General features: G+C 41.9%; 1 protein-coding gene across 3 annotated transcripts in view; it reads right to left on the bottom strand.

Annotated features, from left to right (window-relative positions):
• EML6 (EMAP like 6) overlaps positions 1–19,885 on the bottom strand; it is a 151,078-nt gene that overhangs the window by 96,703 nt on the left and 34,490 nt on the right. For 2 of the 3 annotated variants that reach the window (XM_060273134.1, XM_060273135.1), the window contains exons 3-5: positions 9,494–9,653; positions 4,455–4,553; positions 2,811–2,879 (exon numbers count right to left, since the gene is read on the bottom strand). In XM_060273134.1, the coding sequence (XP_060129117.1) occupies positions 2,811–2,879; positions 4,455–4,553; positions 9,494–9,653 (328 nt within the window). Of the gene's footprint in view, positions 1–2,810; positions 2,900–4,454; positions 4,556–9,493; positions 9,654–19,885 lie in introns of those variants that run through there. The other variant, XM_060273136.1, reaches the window with a different exon arrangement.

The raw sequence follows: 19,885 nt of genomic DNA, 5'->3' as shown, positions 1-19,885 counted from the left end.
ATCTGAGATCATCCTAAAGGCAGGACATATCTCCACGTTGCTTGAGAACCTTGCAAGAGGGCCCAGTTGCTTCTACTTACTTTATGCCACGCATTTATGTGAATTATCAGTGAATTATCAGGGTGGCCTACATGCATAAGCTACTCTGGGAGCCCAGAGTGAAGTGTGGTGTTTTTAAAATGCTTTGAACAAATAAACCCATTAAAATACATAAAAACACATATTAACAACAAAACATGCAGGAGGAGCATAAAATCACATGGTAGAGATAAAAATCAGATTTAGACAATGGTGAAAGCAATAATAAATAAGTAATTACAACCACACAGAACTAAAGGAAAAGAATTGTATGAAAGGGTATGAAAGTGAAGGATAAATCCATTATTTTAACCGCTCAGTTGCTTCACGGCCCTATCACGTATCACCTGTCTTAATGTTAGTGGATCAATAAATGTTAAGGGCACACCTATATCTGGTGGCCTTTGCATGATTTCTATCAGCATTTGGAATGCTCTCTTTCTGCCTCTGCTCACAATCGCAGAGCTCAAGGAAAGTCTCCCCCCAAGAAGAGACTGAGCAAAACAGAGTCTTCATTTTGCTGGTAGCCCATCTCCCAATCTTTGTTCTCTGTTAACTGCCCATCTCTCAGGAGATCTTTTGAACACAGCAAGACGAGTCCAGCTATAAGAGTCAGTCTTCCAGTTTAACTCTCCAAGCATTGATTAAATTCTAATACTTACTAAATCAAAGAATTATGGGTGTCTTGAACCCACAAACTCAAAACAATAATAATAGTAGAAGGGGCCGGGTGATGGACAAACAACCAATCAAACTTGATCTTAAATTTGCCAATGTTTTGGGAATATAATATCAATTAAATCTATTTTTTGTGTTGAAATGGAATCATTCTGAACTCTGCCATTAACTTCATTTCCAGCAAGGACTTTAAAGGGGTCTTCCTTTGCAGACTGATACAGTTTAAAAGGGTTTGCAAGGGTTAATTTTTTTCTTTCACCCAATATGAATGATAATTCCTCCAGATAACAGCATCTCTAATATCAGAGAGCTTCAAAAGCAATTTACTTATAGCCCTGCCAGATTGGATAACTGATTGCCTTGTGACAATATTAGTAAATTATGGCATGCCTTTGTTTGTTTGGCATGAATGATGATTGCTTGGGATAATCAGGACATCGGTTTTACAGATCCCAGGTGCCAAAATAATAAAAGCAGGTGCTTTACTTCCTGCAGAGAACAACAAACAGCAATTCTTCTGCTAAGGCCTCACCTCAGCAATCTGAACACAGTGCCATGTTAGAGGTGCAAGATTCTTGGCAGAAAATAATAATTCTGGTCCTCACACCCACTTAATTAAGGAGAAGTACTGTAATTGCAATCTGCCTACCTTGCTCCTGAGCACCAGGACCAAAAAAATATATTCAGGGCTTCTAGTATGCTACAATACTTGTTTTTGCCTGTTTGTTTCTCAAATCTGAAATTACACATTTTGAAGATTCTATTTTACATAAAATTATATCCTTGCTTACATGTAATATTAATTAGTAAAGTAAGTGTGGACAAAAAAAATGAATCTGTAACAGGTAAAGAGTCACTGGCACAATCATGCCACACATTGAAAGCACATTTCTCTCTATGCAAAGAATACTAGAAATTGTAGTTTACTCCTCCCAGCACCACTAATAAACTACAGTCCCCAGGATTCTTTGGGGGGTGTTCTTCAAATGTGCTTTAAAATGATGGTGTGTGCACAGCACTTGTCTATTCCATATTGCTGTAGGCAGTTCGAAAGCATGTCAAAATGCAAGTAGATAAATAGGAACCGCTACAGCGGGAAGGTAAACGGCGTTTCCATGTGCTGCTCTGATTTGCCAGAAGTGGCTTTGTCATGCTGGCCACATGACCTGGAAGCTGTACGCCAGCTCCCTCGGCCAATAATGCGAGATGAGCGCGCAACCCCAGAGTCGGTCACGACTGGACCTAATGGTCAGGGGTCCCTTTACCTTTACCTTTTTATGTTGTATTAGAATATTGCATTACTCCAGTCTTGGATGTCTCATTTAAATTAAACGAATTCTACAGGCTAAATGGGGCCCATATTTTGGACTCTGACAACAAAATCTGACAAGTTGGTTTTTGTGCTGGGCTGCAGGATTGGCTACAGCTTCCTTTCCCCAATGCAGAACTAATTGTGCTTAATTAATAAGACTGAAAAATGTTATGTGACATAATTGCTTAAATACATATGTGTGTGTGTGTGTGTGTGTGTGCACGTGCGCACGAGAGGGAGCACATCAATAGATGGAAGTGCTACGCTGAGAAACAAAGTGAGATGCAGAATAACATGGAATTTAATTGTAAATTGATATGTTGGAATTGGGTATAGCAGCCCAAGAAAACATGGCCTTGGAGAAAAAAGTGAAATACCGGTACAAATGGAAAAATTGATTAAAATTGGTGATTGCAATTTAATGTTTTCCATTTGGTGATTATTTAAATTGCTGGTTCAAGTCATCTTCACTCTAAATCAGTTCATCTTGGAGAAAATGCAGAGAGAGAGAGAAAGCCACACAGGAAATAAGTATTTTCTAAACTATACTATGTGTCCCTTCTGCTTTGCTTGGTAAGCAGTCCGTCACTGCAATCACTTTATACTGAATAGTTCTGGAAGTTTGCCACACTGAGCTGGCTGCATAACATTCATAGCTTTAAAAAAAATGTAAAAGAAAATATGCCAAGGAATTATAAAGAGTTTCTTTCATTGGCAGTGCAAAGCATCAAAACCAATTTACCTTGATATGTTTCACTCCACAGCTAGCCACTCTGTTGGGTTGATATGGGTCCCAGGAAATATCAAAGATCTGTCAAAAAATATTCAAAACTGCTACACTAAATTAGAAACCACATGCATTCATATCAGATATGTCATAAATTCAATAAACAAATGCCTGGTTCTCTATAAAGTCCTAACGTTCTGTTACCAATAATATACGTGACTATAGCTGACTTTCCATATGGATGAAAAATGTTTCTGGGAAGCAAACAGCATCATGGAAGACCTTGTAAGGCATACAAACCTCTTGGCAAGTGTTTGCCTTAATTTCATTTATGTCTCCATCTCTCAGTGTCAAAAACAATCTACACATGTGACAGCAAAACTGACAATGGCTGGAGAACACCAGTAAATACACAGTTAGTAACAGCACAGCTGAAGGAACTGAACAAGACTTCAATAAGTCCCACTGGAGTATACCTGCCAAGTCTCCCGCTGAAAAATGCGGGATCAGCAGCAGCGCGGCACCAGAAGTTGCGTAGAAGCAACCTCTGGGGCCGCTCTGACCGTGTGTGGGCATCGGAAATAGAGCAAAGCGGCACCGGAAGTCACTTCTACGCATGCCCGGCAGCCATCTTGGTGGTAGCCGCATGGCAGCGACCATCTTGGTGACAGCCGCCGCCATGCGGCCAACACAAAGATGGCCGTCGGGCATGCGTAGAAGCGACTTCCAGTGCCGCTCTGCCCTATTTCCGGTGCCCACACATGGGCAGAACAGCACCCAAAATGGAGGCTCCCTGGCAGGTAGGAAATCCGGGGGATTTCTGGGATTTTTCTCCATTCGGGAGAACAGCGGGAAACGGATTAAAATCCGGGGGTTTCCCGTGAAAAACGGGATACTTGGCAGCTAAGCACTGGAGAGGAACAGGGAGATACAATACATGTACCTTTTGATGAATGGTTGAAGGAGTTGGGTATGTTTAGCCTGGAAAAGAGGAGACTAGGAAGGGAGATGATAGCCATCTTCAAGTATCTAAAGGGCTGTCACACAGAAGATGGAGCAATATTGTTTTCTCCTGCTCCAGGGGGTAGGAGCTAAACCAATGGATTCAAGTTACAAGAAAGGAGATTCCAGCTAAAAGTCAAAAAGAACTTTCTGACAGAGCTCTTTGAAAGTGGATCCGTCTCCCTCGGAATGTGGTAGTCTCTCCATCCTTGGAGGTTTTTAAGCAGATGTTGGATGGCCATCTGACAGGGATGCTTTAGTTCTGATTCCTCTCATCTCTGCCACTGCTAATGGCAACTTAGAAAGGTGGAAGGTGGATGTTTGATTAGGGAAATGGCACAGGGGGAAGATAAACATACACACTTTCTGCCTGTGTCCCTTCTCCAATCAAATTAGCAGCCCCTGTTGTTTCTTTCAAGTAGAGGAAAAAAATGTTGGGAGATCCTATCACAGAAGTCCCACTTATTAATTTCCCTTTATCTATAATATCACGAAATATCATCTTCCTACAATAATTTAATAAACTAAATTATAATATTATATTTCTGTGAGCATTAGCTTAAAGGGGGGGGGGAGCTAACAGCTCCATCAATGCAGCAAAAAGGGTTACAAGACATATTACAAAAAACATTTATGCCAAACGCATTAGCTGATTACCCTGTCTGAGTGGCCAGTAGCTGATGCAATAAGTTTTCCTTTCCTCCATTCCCAAATGCAGACTGTGTTTTTGGCATCTAGTCCCACTGAAGCTAGACGCTAAAAGAAGAAGAAATGAACAATTTTGTTAAATGAGCATCCACTCAGTAGTTAGCTATTCGCTGCAGTCGTAAGAAGAATCTTTATCTGCATTAGCCACAGCAATAAAATAAAATACAATGTACTGAAAGATAGAGGAAAAAAAAAACTATACAAAATACATTCTGGAGGTTTACAACAATAACCAAATAACAGATAAAAAAATTCCTTCAGTAGCACCTTAAAGACCAACTAAGTTTTTATTTTGGTATGAGCTTTCGTGTGCATGCACACTTCTTCACGAAAGCTCATACCAAAATAAAAACTTAGTTGGTCTTTAAGGTGCTACTGAAGGAATTTTTTTATTTTACTTCGACCCAGACCAACACGGCTACCTACCTGTAACCAAATAACAGATCTTATTCTAATTGCCCCAGCTAATATTTTCTGCAGTTTTTGCTGTCACCTGATTATCTTGATCTACTAGAAAGAAAGGACACAGTGGCAATGGTTGAGTGACCTGCTATGGATAGTGGTAGAGGGGTAATAACCTCACTCCTTAAATCTCCCTCAATAAGTTTTAAAATATTTTAACATTGGTATCCTGCATGCTGCCGTCACCAGAACTATTCTAATGGTCTTAGAACTGAATTAAAGAGTTGGTTGCCACATCCCTGGAGTTAATGGCAGCTGAATGTGTGAACTGATTCCATCAAAAAGTATTGTATTTCCAGCTTCAAAGTGGTTGGGCAGATTTTAATGATAGTGAAAATTAGCTACTGGAATCATATTTCAAAAAGTAAACTTGCTGAGCTTTTTCTTAACAAAAACGCCCAAAAAACCCCAAACTTTTTCAATTGACGTATGGCAGCCTGACATATATAATGTAAGTTTGAATATTGCTTAGCCTTGTTAAATTACAATTTCTCCTGGTTTTGGGAGTATATAACTGCATATTTTATTTCATGTTGGTGTTTATTTTATGAAGACAATTAAAATATTAATTATAAAAGGAAATAATATTTTTTTCTGGTGAAACATAGGAAGTTGCCTTGAACTGAATCAGACCTTTGATCTTTGACCTTTCTAGCTCTGCATTGTCTACAACAGGGTTTCCCAGGATTTTGGGGCTACAACTCCCATCATGCCTAGCTAGCAGAACCAGTGGTCAGAGATGATGGAAATTGTATTCCAAAAGCAGCTGGAGACCCAAGATTGGGAAACCCAGATCTACAGCAGCCTTTCTCAAACTCGGGTACCCAGATGTTGTTGGAAAACAACTCCCATCATCCCTGACCACTGGGCCCTGCTAGCTGTGGATGATGGGAGTTGTAGTCCAGCAACACCTCAGGACCCAAGGTTGAGAAAGGCTGGTCTACAGTGATTGGCAGCAGCTCTCTGGAGCCTTTCACAGCCCTACTTGGAGATGCTGTGGATTGAACCTTTTCAATCACTCAGCTACAACCCCTCCCCAAATTAAGGACTTCATTTCCCTGCCCAAATGGACTTTTCTGGGATACTGCTGCACAAAATGTCTATTTGCCCATTCACACACATTGCAGCTACAAGGTGATGAATATGCATGTGTGAAGGATGGCAGAAACACTTGTCTGATTTAACAGGCACCTGAGTTGAAAACCTGCTTACTAATCTGATACTTGTTGGCACAATAATGGTCCCAAGAAAATATTCTAGAAAGACAGGAAACGTTCAAAGCTATTAATTTCAGTGCAAATGGAGAATCTCCTGTTACACTAAAAGATCTTTGCTCTTCAAGACAGCGGCCTTTGAAATTTTGAAACCGTTTCCTCAAAGCCTTTCTGAGCCTGAAAACCGTTGGTGCCTTTGAAGCTTTTCAAAGCACTGCCAATCATCAGCAATGCAAAATTAATGGGGCTGGTTTAACTGACTTGGTTCATTAAAAATATGCTCTGATGTAACTGGCAGGGAGAAGAGGGAGAAGAGGAAGAGGAAGAGGAAGAGGAAGAGGAAGGAGGAGGAGGAGGAGGAGGAGGAGGAGGAGGAGGAGGAGGAGGAGAGTTTGGATTTGATATCCTGCTTTATCACTATCCGAAGGAGTCTCAAAGCAGCTAACATTCTCCTTTCCCTACCTATGACAAACTTAGTTGGTCTCTAAGGTGCTACTGGAAGGATTTTTTTATTTTTTATTTCCCCCCCACAACAAACACTCTGTGAGGTGAGTGGGGCTAAGAGACTTCAGAGAAGTGTGACTAGCCCAAGGTAACCCAACAGCTGGATGTGGAGAACCCGGTTCCCCAGATTACGAGTCTACCACTCTTAACCACTACACCACACTGGCTCTCAATAACCCACTGATAACCCACTGATAGGCTCCAACTATTGGGCACATCAACATTGGTGAGGCAATGCGACAAAACCATTTGCCGTTACAGAAGAAGATGCTGGAGTCGTTCATTCACACAGGTGAAAAGGTCCTGGGGCAAAATGCAGCAGTGAAGACAGACAACACACAAAAAAGACTACGATCTCTTGAGTAAATAACAAAGATTGTGGTCTCCCAGAAAAGAGATGAAGGGTGGTGTCTGTGAGCAACATGTCACCTTCAGACACCCCCTTGACACCCATCATGATCCCCTGCTACCCCGTTTTTTTAAAAAATGGGGATGTGGATTCCTTTGGTTATTACTATTATTTATTAAATTTGTATACCGCCCATGCCCGTAGATCTCAGGGTGGTTCACAACATAAAATTACAAAGATCATATGTCTTAGGGCAGTGGTTTCCTATTGGTGGTCCTGGGGGGTCTGTGACACCATTCACATCACAAAAGCTACCTTAGAGATATCAAAGTTTTCAAAAGTAGGGGGCCAACTGCCTGGCTTTTTGTGAAACAGAGGTTCTGCAGTACCTAGCTAAATGGGAACAACTGCCTAAGTTAGTGCTTCCTGCTTTTTTGTTCTTTGTGTTTGTTTTGGTTTTTGAGGTGTGACGGTTGTGAACCCTGCTGGTTTTTTTTTCTATTAAATGAGTATTTTGTGGTGCCCGCGACAATTCCTAAGATTCCTGCATGTGGAGGAGTGGAGAAGCGAACCTGGTTCCCCAGATTACGAGTCTGCCCCTCTTAACCACTACACCACACTGGCCCTCTCCAGGAGAGGGACTGACTGTGAAACTAGTTTTCGTATGCACTGTAGATATACACTTAGAGGTGGCAATAGCTCTTGTCTCTTAGTATTCCTGCTGAACTTTTCTATGGAAACGCATGCCCTGGAACAACGGCCTGCAATTAATCATAAAGCTTACTGCAGATAACAATTGGGATTTAAACCTGCTGGATGCCTAATGCCTCTCTCATTTCCTTCCTCTGGACAGAGAAGTATATTTTCAAGCAAATCAGATTAGCTTCTAATTTCCTTCTTACTGCCCTGTGCCTGGCAAAGATGAGAACAGAACAGCAGAACTGAGAAACCAGCTTGGATGGTTTACAGGTATAATATTAAATTCACTCATATAAAACAGAATATTTGGTTTATGCCAGCAGTGATACAAAATGATAACTTTTAAAAAGGGACAAAGGTTTCCTTTTTCTTTTTTTGAGGGGGGTCTCTAGACTAGTGTTTTACTGCAGGTATATTCTGCTATAGGTCCCTGACAATAATCCCTTGGCCTGAAAGCAAGATGAGCACCGCAACCCCATATTAACCGTCCAGGGGTCCTTTACCTTTTATTTTTATTATAACCTTTTTTAGTGCATTAGTTGTAGATTTATTCTGCTTTATTAGTTGCTCTGCAATACTACCACATATTGCTTTCTGGAGGGACTACAACACAACAAAAGCAGGAGAATGCTTGCGGTATGAAAAGTTGTGGGACGTGCACCTATTGGAAATGAAACAGTATGACTACCCCAAAACATTTCCAGGTGCAAATGGTATTGAAAGTGGGGTTGTGTTTGACTGCCCCAGTATTGTCATAAGTACAAATCATCATGAATGCACAAGGAAAATGATGTCTGTAGCAGTCCCTAGAGAACCAGCATAAAGAGTTCCCAATGAGAAAACAAACAGAGGGCTAAGAAAGCAGACAAGGGTGGCAGGAAGGGCATTGTATACTGGCTTGTGAAATGCCAACATCAGGTGCCCCTCTATCAAATATTTTTAAAGGCATACAACCTCCTGCCCACAAATAGCAGAGTGCTAATGGTGACTTGATGGACTGTTCCTACTTATTCAATTTTTAACCAGCCTCTTTGGCCCCAGCAGAGCTTTCAGGGTAGCTCGCAATGCACAATGAGATACAGTGGTACCTTGGTTCTCAAACGTCTTGGTACTCAAACAACTTGGAACCCAAACACTGCAAACCTAGAAGTAAGTGTTCCAGTTTGTGAACTTTTTTCGGAAGCCAAACATGCTCCGTTTTGAGTGTTACGCTTCCGATTTGAGTGCCACACTTCCATTTTGAGTGTTACGCTGAGGTCTGTCTGTTTTTGCTATTTATTTTGTGTTTCTGTTTTTGCGGCTCTTTTTTGTTCTGTTTTTGTGACTGTGTGGAACCCAGCTCAGCTACTGATTGACTGATTGTGTGACTGCAGTACATTGTTTATTGCTTTCAATTTATGGATCAGTTGTCTCTTTGGTAGTAAAATTCATGTTAAATTGCTGTCTTAGGGGTTGTTTTTAAAAGTCTGGAACGGATTAATCCATTTTGCATTACTTTCTATGGGAAAGCGTGCCTTGGTTTTGGAATGCTTTGGTTTTGGAATGGACGGACGGAATGAATTAAGTTTGAGAACTGAGGTACCACTGTATATACACCTGAAGCACCAAAACCTCAGTTACAACACTATCCAATAAAAAACACAGCAGGATAGTATATTAAGGTGGCAACAAAGAGAACTGAAGGATGCTGCTAAGCCCTCTCAGTTTGATACTCCAAAGGCCTTCTGAAATGACCAGGTCTTAACCAAATAGATACATACCTGGCCGTCCGAATCAAAAGCCAAGCAGGCAACTCCATGGGTATGAGCGTCCTTCAGGATGGAAACCGTCTGTATGTTGTAGGAGTCCCAGATGCAAATGTAAGGGTCCTTCCCAACTTGCCCTGTAGCAACCAGAGTTTTTTCCGGGTGCAGAGCTAGACTGGGGGGGGGGGGATTGTTCAAAAATAAGGGTTCAGTACCACGTTATCAGAGAATGCACTCACAGTTATTTTTGTTTACACATTTTTAGTAACGCTCTCGACTATTATTTTATCAGCACATGAATCACTGCCCCCTATCCCATCCATATTCATTCTTTTTGTGAACACAGAAGTGGGACCTGCAACAAAACGTTGCAACGCATCCCAGGTCTCAAACATTAGTGCTCTTGTTCAAGGTTCCAGGCAGTTGATTCCTGCCCTGCTCCACCTCCAGTTTTTCTTTTGCAATTGGCACTGCAAGGGGTGTCATCCATTAACCTCCATATGGTCTCACTGCGTGGTCCAAGGGGCCTCTGAGGCTCTCTCTCTACACTGCAATGCTGGAAGGAGACCAGCAGAGGAGGAGGAGGAGGAGGAGGAGGAGGAGGAGGAGGAGGAGGAGGAGGAGGAGGAGGAGAAGGAGAAGGAGAAGGAGAAGGAGAAGGAGAAGGAGAAGGAGAAGGAGAAGGAGAAGGAGAAGGAGAAGGAGAAGGAGAAGGAGAAGGAGAAGGAGAAGAAGAAGAAGAAGAAGAAGAAGAAGAAGAAGAAGAAGAAGAAGAAGAAGAAGAAGAGGAGTTTGGATTTGATATCCCGCTTTATCACTACCCTAAGGAGTCTCAAAGCGGCTAACATTCTCCTTTCCCTTCCTCCCCCACAACAAACACTCTGTGAGGTGAGTGGGGCTGAGAGACTTCAAAGAAGTGTGAGTAGCCCAAGGTCACCCAGCAGCTGCATGTGGAGGAGTGGAGACGCGAACCCGGTTCCCCAGATTATGAGTCTACCGCTCTTAACCACTACACCACACTGGCTCTCAGTACAAAGCACATGCAATTTCAGGTGTAAAAATACCCTCTCTGGTCCAGGAAACTAGGTTTGGCAACAGACGCTTGATGCTGCTTTTGTCTTCCACATCTACGGTAACTACTTCTCCCTTTAGACATACCGTATAAGGGCCCTCAAGCCCACACAAAGTTAGAGGGAGTTCTTGTCCCACAACTCATAATAGCTACTCTGAAGGGTAATCTTGCTTTGTAAGAGGAAATAACTACGCCCTTCCCTATAACTATGCCCTGCCCTTATCAAATCACATAGCAAAGCATACGCAACACAGAATTCCACCAGGAGGAAACAACTGTTCTATCATTCTCATAGAATCATAGAGGTGGAAGAGACCACAAGGGCCATCCAGTCCAACCCCCTGCCAAGCAGGAAACACCATCAAAGCATTCCTGACAGATGGTTGTCAAGCCTCTGCTTAAAGACCTCCAAAGGAGGAGACTCCACCACACTTCTTGGCAGCAAATTCCTCATTCTTATTCTTATTCTCATCCAGTGCTATTTTTAATGGGGTACGCAGGGGTACACATACCCCTAAACCAGGGTGGATAAATATCAATGTTTTTTAAAAAAATCAGATTTTTTTTATTTAAATCGGATTTTTTGATTTAAATAAAAAAAATTATTTAAATCAGATTTTTAAAATAAAATGCTTTTGGAGGAAAAATCTTTCTAAATATACAGTACTTTAAGTCAGGGTCGATTTGATTTAAATCAAACTGATTTAAATCACGATTTAAATCACTAATCAGTAAGGCTTGATTTAAATCATAGTTTTCTACATAAAGACTAATTCTTGCTGGTATAACTTTAATATGCAAGTAGATGAAGATTTTTAGAATAACAACTTTTCATATTAGTTTTTTATCCCCAGTTTAATAGGTTAATCATTCATATTTGGACAACTTTACTGTTGTACTTAGGAAGGAGAAAAATAATCATTACCTTAACAATAACAATTTAAATAGATTTATTCAACTGAAACAATAACATTACAGCATATGTTATTTGCTTAAACAAACATCCATGCTTGTTAACTAATTTTGCTAAACAAAAACAATATATATATATATTAAGAAATTTAGACTGTCAGCCCAGCCTACACATGAAAAACCTAAATACTATCCACTCCAAACAATCAGAAAAATATTGTTTCTATTCTATTCACTGAACTTCTTGAAATTTAGCACTGAAAGGGTTGTTTCTGTATTCATAGGTTTGTTGAACAATAGGATTAGGGTCTTTTTCTCAACTCTGTTCATGTTATAACATTTTTGCTGTGAAGAAGAGGCATGTGATCTCTGTTGAGTCAAATTCAGTTTTGAGAAGTGCAAAAGTAAACCAAGCATCTGTGATAATATCTTGTAGGCAGAGAAACTGCCCAATAATCTTACAAAAACCTCTGGAAGAGCATGACATTGTGAATGGATTAATGGAATTTATTTACCCCAAAAATTAAACATATACAAACTTATTCTACATAATTAAAAAACTAATCTTTATTTCATGATGGAATAACCTTTGGATGGTAATATATTTTCCTCAAAAAACATTTTATTTTTTTAAAAAATCCGATTTAAATCAAAAAAATCAATTTAAATAAAAAAATCTGATTTAAATATATTAAAAAATCCGATTTTTTGATTTTTTTAAAAAAATCATTTATTTTTATCCACCCTGCTTTAAGTTACTTTATAGTCCAAAGGCTATTCATCAGGAAATAAGGATTTGTTTTAAGTTTTTCATCTGTGCTAAAACCCAGTCTAAGTTTTTTTAAACAACCATTTAACCACAGCAGTTAACAAGCATGGATACATATGCTATAATGTTATTGTTTTAGTTAAATAAATTGTTTAAATTGTTATTAAGGAAATGATTATTTTTCTTCTTCCAATATGGTCCACAGCAGGAAGGTTGTCCAAATATAAACAGTTAACTTATTAAACCTCACAATAATTTCATAATTATCTATGTATTTCTAATAGTATAACCAAGTAATTTTTGATATAACTGTAAAAACAACTCTGAAAATTTATTATTCCAAAAATGAAACCTTCATCTGGTTGTAAATATTAAGATTATACCAGCAAGAATGAGTCTTTCTGTAATAGTGATTTAAATCAAGTCTTGCTGACTAGTGATTTAAATCATGATTTAAATCGTAGTTTAAATCAATTTGATTTAACTCAAATCCACCCTGCCCTAAACATTTTGTGAATCTAAGTTTGGCCTCATTGAGGGGCAGTATTTTAATGAGTAGGAAAATGAGAGTGCCCCTAAACTTTTTTTAATAGAAAAAAGCACTGTTCTTATCCAAAGTGACTTACAAACAAATAAACGTCCACACCCCACACATAGATACAATAAAACAGGGAGGGGGGGTTCATTAAGAACATCCCACCCACTTCTAAAAGGCCACAAATACTTGAAGGCCGAAAGCTCTACATTAACTGCCCAAACTATTATTTATTTAAAGTATTTTTATGCCACTCTTCACCAAAAATGGTCCCAGAGTAGCTTATATAAGATGAGTTACAAGTAAGGAAGTTCGTGTCCTCATTTTTACAATCGAAAAGATACAGCACAAAAAGAAAAATGGGAGGGGAGGGAAGAGGAAAACAAGCAAACACAGGCACTATTTCATAAAGTTACGAAGTTCTTATAATGACCAGCTTGAATGGAAATAGTTCAGTGAAAGAAGGAGGCAAATGCAGATGGGCTCTCAGCTGAGAGTGTGGGGCGACCCCATATCTCCCTCTGTTGCAGCCATATAGATTAAGTTTTGTGAAAAGTATTTTTTTTTAATCGTATCCACTGAAATAACAGTAACTCGTCAAACTGAACAAACTGAAAGTCCACAAAATAACAAGTTTGCAAAAACAGATCATTAAAAATGTTGCTCTGGTGCACCGAATACTTGAGAAATAACTCGCAAGGCAACAATTTGGCTAACATGCTTTCACTTTTACTAATGCAATGAAGCAAAGTGACTGGGACCATGGCTTTTTACCTTCTAAAAAGCATCGCTTATATATTTTGTATCCAAGGCAGTATCTGGCGTGCTCATTGTTAATTTGGAATAATTAAAAATGCCAGTCACGTCTTTCAGAAGAGCCTGATTGAATACTATATAGGAGCCATTAGTGAATCCATCTGGCTGAGGGTCTTTGCCAGATGGCAAAACTTGCACCACCTCCGCAATTTCTGTCGCAGGACTCCGTGCATTGCCCAGAATCTCCTATCTTGCTAAAACTCTGCTTTACTGAGAATACACAGTTTTGTTTCTGCTGCTATTTCTGTCGTTCTAGCGTATTTTCAAGCTTCACAGCAAAGTCTGGGGCGGGAGAAGGAACACACAGAACCACCTTTAAATTCAAATAAAATTTGATAAGTTACAAACTTATACCCCAGGCATGTCCAACCACTAGATCGTGATCTACTGGTAGATCCCTGGCTGATCCTAGTAGATTGCAGGACCCTTATCAATCGCGGGATTAAATAAAGTTTACTGAAAGTTAACAAATAAAAGCTGGAGAACTCTGGGCAATCCTACCCCCCAAAAAAGCTGAACAACTCCGGGCTTAACAACTCTGGCATGTAAATGCATGTTTTTTTGTTCTATGCAAAAGACCTTCCCTGTTTCTAGGCTTCACTATTTATCTTCATAGGAACCCCAAAAATTATATTTGTAAAGCTCCGTTGAAGCTGAAAGGCTACATGTTAGGTTCTCTACAGTATTTTGTACAACAGACTTGCTTAATGCAGGAGAATAAAGTGTTCACGTGCAAAATGCACCACTTAGGAAGAGAACTACTGGGGTGCCATTTATTCTCCCCTTGCTTTATGTTTGCAACAAAGAGCTCCAATTGCAAGCATACAGTTATCGTTAGCGCAAACTATATTTCATTCAATAACTACACAGAACAGTAACGACTTCCTCCTAGGAGAGCATAGATCTCTTAAACGTGCATTTTCAATTGCAGAAAGGACAACTGAGACCTACCATGCATGATTTCTTATTTAACGTGTCGTTTTTTTTAAAGATTTATTACGATCCACTTAAATGGTTCCTGAATACCCAACAGGGAACGTCCATTAAAAGGACTATTCAATCAAATTGTCAAAATTATGATCGCCGTGTTCAACTTTGAGCTGTCAGCTAATGGAATGACTGCTATCCAAGAAAGATATGCTGGATCAATTTTTCTTCTTCTTAAGATTCTTACCCATCGAGCTACCACAGGTTGGTTCCATAACATTTTTCGAGTTCCACGCAAATCATTGCTTACCGATTCACACTCTGTTCCCACCTAACAAAAGCAAATAGTGATGACTCTGATGTGACGGTGAGATCTTTGCAGCATCCATGTGCTCTTGGACCACTCAAAATCCAGCAGAAAAGGAGCCCTGGGTATTTGCCGAACTGTGCATTACCCCCCCCTTCTCCCCCCTCCAATTTTTATCCCCCCAAAACCTCACAATGCCTATGACAGCAGCATCTCACACCGAATGTAACTGACCTGTAGAAAGGACTCTATGAATTGAAAACAGATGTTTCCTGCAATTTCATCATCTATGAAAATCTTTCAATAAAAATATTTATATCTATATCTCTTGGTTCTACCAATGCACAGCCTGGTAAAAGACCTACATATCAGATATCGGTATTTCTACTGCATTCTAACCCCGCACCATAAAAATGTAGTGTTTTCTTTGGTTACTGCAGTCGTACTTCGGGTTGCATACTTTTCGGGTTACGAACTCCGCAAAACCGGAAGCGTTTACTTCTGGGTTCGCTGCACACGCATGTGCAGAAGCGTTCTGCGCAGTTCACGCATGCGCAGAAACGCGCTCTGGTGGTTGTTCGGGTTGTGTACTTTTCGGGTTATGTACTGCACCCTGGAATGAATCAGGTACGTAACCTGAGGTACCACTGTATATGGAACTTCGTGCTGTGGGAAATGCTACGTGTGACATTCTCACATGCCTTATGCTGCCATATACTGGACATGCCAGCAACCACCGCAGAGAATATATTTGCAGGATTCCTGCCTCTTGGAAAAGCACTCCTGCTGCCAAGGACCCACAGCTGGAGGCTGCAATTGGTGGAAGACGACAGCCCCCGCCCACTGCACGCAAACAAGGCAAAACACTGTCCGGATCTCCCTTTCTCGACAGACACTAAATGGAATTTCACCTGCCACCTCCCTTCCCCAGAATGGGCTTGCATGCCTTGTTATATACCTGCTTACTACTTTTGCTTGCTAAAACCTCTGCATGCACGCCCCGGATTTCCACGGGAATATGTGCTGCTGCTTCACTGCCTCGATTTGGAATCAAACATTCCCTGATAAAAAAAGATTACTCTGTCCTTGTCAGTTTAATATGCATGTCCTCTATTTGAGAACTTTGTATTAAAAGGATTTTTGGAACTGAGATGGAACAGGGGCTTGCAAGGCAGCCAGAACCGCTGCTGATTTATTGGTGAGGAGCTGGTGCTCGGAACTGCAGCTTTAAGACCTTGCGCCTCTGCTTCCTTCTTCCTCCTCCCCATTCATTTTCCCTTAATGCCCTTTTAGACTGTAAGCCTGGGGGAAGGGACAGTCTTAATACTGATTTTTTTTGTAAGCTGCTCTGAGAGCCTTTGGGACTGAAGGGGAGGGGAGGTATAAATGCTGTAAACGGCTGCTGTCTTCCAAATGCCCTGCAATGCATTTGCACCTCAGGAATTTGGCTCTTCATACACAAACATGAACATGTCCACCTTTTCTAATCCGCTTTGCTGGCCAAGTATACTACACTGGAATGGCTGGAAAGACCAGGCTGGTGGCATTTGTGGGTGGCAGCAGTCGGACCTGAAGCTGTTGAATGAGTAAAGAAATGCCCACGCCCACCACAGCATTAGACATATAGGGTGGTATTCAACCAAGAGCAAACCCACTGAAATTAAGGAACATTTGGGGCGGTACCCAAGTCCAACTCAGGCCAGGCCACTGAAATTAGTGGACCTAAGCTAGGGATGTTTATTGATTTCAGCAGGTCTAATCTGAGTGTGACCTACTGCCCCGAATATTTTTCTCGGTGCCATCACCAAATGCCTGCTCTTTCTAGGTAGCACAGTTTGCACTGCTCTCTCCTTCGCTTATGAGAAGAGCACACACACAATGGTCCATTAAAACAGGGGTGGGGAACCAACAGAGGCTAGTCCATGAGGGTAGTAAAAGGTAAAGGTAAAGGACCCCTGGACAGTTAAGTCCAGTCAAAGGTGAGTATGGGGTGTGGCGCTCATTTCACTTTCAGGCCGAGGGAGCCGGCGTTTGTCCACAGACAGCTTTCTGGGTCATGTGGCCAACATGACAAAACAGCTACTGGCTCAATAGGACACCGTGACAGAAGCCAGAGCTCACAGAAATGCCATTTACCTTCCCGCTGCAGCGGTACCTATTTATATACTTGCACTGGCGTGCTTTGAAACTGCTAGGTTGCCAGAAGCTGGGACAGAGCAATGGGAGCTCACCCTGTCACTTGCATTCGAACTGCTGAGCTTCCGATTGGCAAGCCCAAGAGGCTCAGTGGTTTAGACCACAGTGCTACCCGCGTCTCTGTTATGGTGAGTGGGGAAGCCAGCCCCTACCTGCCTGCCTTCTTACTTACAAAAGGCCCAAGGGATGTCACTGCCTGCCAGATTCCTCTTCCTTAGTTCCAGTATTGCCCTTGCAGAACTCAAAAGAGAAGAGGATCTGCCTAGCTTTGCTCACTGTCTTCACTTAGTGCTGGTCGCCTTGCCTTTCCACCCAATGGGCACTAGAGCCATCACTGTGGGGAGCCCATATTTAACGAACATTTGGAAGTTCTATCAGAATTGTAGCAATATTAATACAATCCAATTTGGGGGGAAAAAAACCAGATTTTTCGATACAATGAGCAGCTTATTTTGTTTCTTTGCTATCAGAGAGATCGTTTTTGTAGCTGTAAAAAATATAAAAGAGTAAGCCTTTGGAGCATCTGGTTCCTGACATTTGAAAGGGAAGCATATCAGCCTGCTTTTCCCAAAGATTAATTTTTAGCTCTTGGAGCAAATCGTATTTCCTATGCTCACTGCAACTTATTCTAGGAATGCATGCTCCGAAGAAAGTCTCAGGGTTGCAAGTCAAATCTAAGGTCTTATTTTCATGGGGGTGGTAGGACTGCGTTTAAAGGTAAAGGGACCCCTGACCATTAGGTCCAGTTGCGCACAACTCTGGGGTTGCAGCTCTCATCTCGCTTTATTGGCTGAGGGAGCCGGCGTACAGCTTCTGGGTCATGTGACCAGCATGACTAAGCTGTTTCTGGCGAACCAGAGCAGCACACAGAAATGCCGTTTACCTTCCCACCGGAGCGGTACCTATTTATCTACTTGCGCTTTGACATGCTTTCAAACTGCTAGGTTGGCAGGAGCAGGGACCGAGCAACAGGAGCTCACCCCGTCGCGGGGATTCAAACCGCTGACCTTCTGATCGGCAAGCCCTAGGCTCTGTGGTTTAGACCACAGCGACACCCATGTCCCTGCGTTTAGGCTTTACCAATTCAGATTGCAGGTGGGGGCTTGCCCCAGCTCAAGACTCAATCTTCCTCCACACAAAACAATTCTTTCCACGTTAAAAAAAAAAAGTATGTCAGTAATTCAGCCTGCAAGCATGTTTGTGGCAATGGGCTTAATCGTGTTGTATATGTATGCATGCATTTTATATACAGCTTCATTTTTCAGCAGGGATTTCTAAGTGTTTTACATAGTCCTAACAAAAGTGTATCAATATATAAGAAATGCAATACAAATTCCAGTTTCAGAACCAAACAAGGCTACAGGTACTAATAATATTGCTTGCAGGCAATGCTAGTACTACTCAGAACAGACCACCATCAAAAGTTAGAAGACATGACCAAATCCAGCCCATTAATTTCAGTGGGTCTACTCTGACTAAAACGTAGCTGGATGTAATCCAATAACTCAACCTTTTACGCAACATAATTCAACATTGATTAATGGGAGGAATTCAAGATGTACTCTTTCGATCGTTGTGTCAGCACAAACATGTAAGCATCATTCTTAGGCCTCCATGTACTGCTGAACACAATGTAGGAATTGGCAACTTATTCATCTGGTGCATCAATTCCGGATTTCACATAACTGTTGGTAAGTCAGAAGTGTGCGGCTCAAACTGCAGTCCAGAGTTTCACAGCGCTTATTTACGGGCGTGTATAGAACTGCAGCCCTGCTCTAAGGCGGCTGGAGGCAGACTATGGTAGCTTTTGTGTCCCCCTCCCACAAAAACGCTGAAGTTGGGTTTGAAAATGGGCTTACTGTTCATGGGGTGTGTGCTCATCCTACTCTCACAGCTGTTAGTAATGTCTCCCAAACTCTGCAAAGTCTCTTTAATCAGAGACAACACTGGCACAAAAGAAACATGTCCATATATTATGGGAAGCCTTCTCTCTCTCTCAAACAACTTTCAACTCTCTTCAAAACTATAGCCCGGCAGAGTCCTAGAGCCTACTACCCAAAGCTGGGAAGGTGCTAACAAGGCTTTGTCAATGAGGTGGGAGGACTCTAGGACCCTGGGTCTCACTTATCCAGCTTTGGGAAGGCAGCACAAGTGTGTGTGAGGGGGGCAGAACATCAAATGTTGCTGAGGGCCAGAATAAAGGCATTGAGGGCCACATTGGACCACCCTGGGTTAGGGGGTGGCCCCTGGTGACAGGGAATCAGTCTGTGTTTTCTGGCATGAGCATTGGAGCTTGGAGTGTGATGGTCCATTTTCAGAGAGAGGGGGGGGAAGCAGAGAGAGAGCAGAAACAGGACCTTGGGTGTTTTGAGTAGGGAGTTTGGCAGAAGGAGAAGCACTGTGGGGTTCAGGATCTTTCTCTGGTTTTCTGATGATAGGCAGAGGCATAGCAAGGTGGGTGCGGTCCACCGCGGGTGCCATCCTGATGGGGGGGTGACATTTGCCATGCAGTTGCCCCCACGCTCCCAGCTGGAGGAGGCAAGCAGGCAGGCAGGGGAGAGGATGGGAAGGAGGCAGGCGAGCAACAACAGAGGGGGTGGGAATGGGCGCTGCTCACCCCGTCCTGTCCCCATGGGTGCCATGCGCCCCTTCCTGTCTGTCCCTATGGGCGGTTCGCCCCGCACCTGGGCGTGCTACCCCAGGTGCCTGAGAGGCTTACTCTACCACTGATAATAGGTAGTGCAACTGCTGCTGTGCAGCAGGTCCACTTTGCCCCCCACCCAATATACACTGCAAATGAACCATATATTACGAAGATACCTTATGTTTCCATTACTCTCTTCCCCAACTGAAACCAAAACCTGGTCGTTCTG

Source organism: Zootoca vivipara, chromosome 3 (assembly GCF_963506605.1).
Source record: "Zootoca vivipara chromosome 3, rZooViv1.1, whole genome shotgun sequence".
Taxonomy (NCBI): Eukaryota; Metazoa; Chordata; class Lepidosauria; order Squamata; family Lacertidae; genus Zootoca; species Zootoca vivipara.
This window is presented reverse-complemented; position numbering and strand designations above follow the sequence as displayed.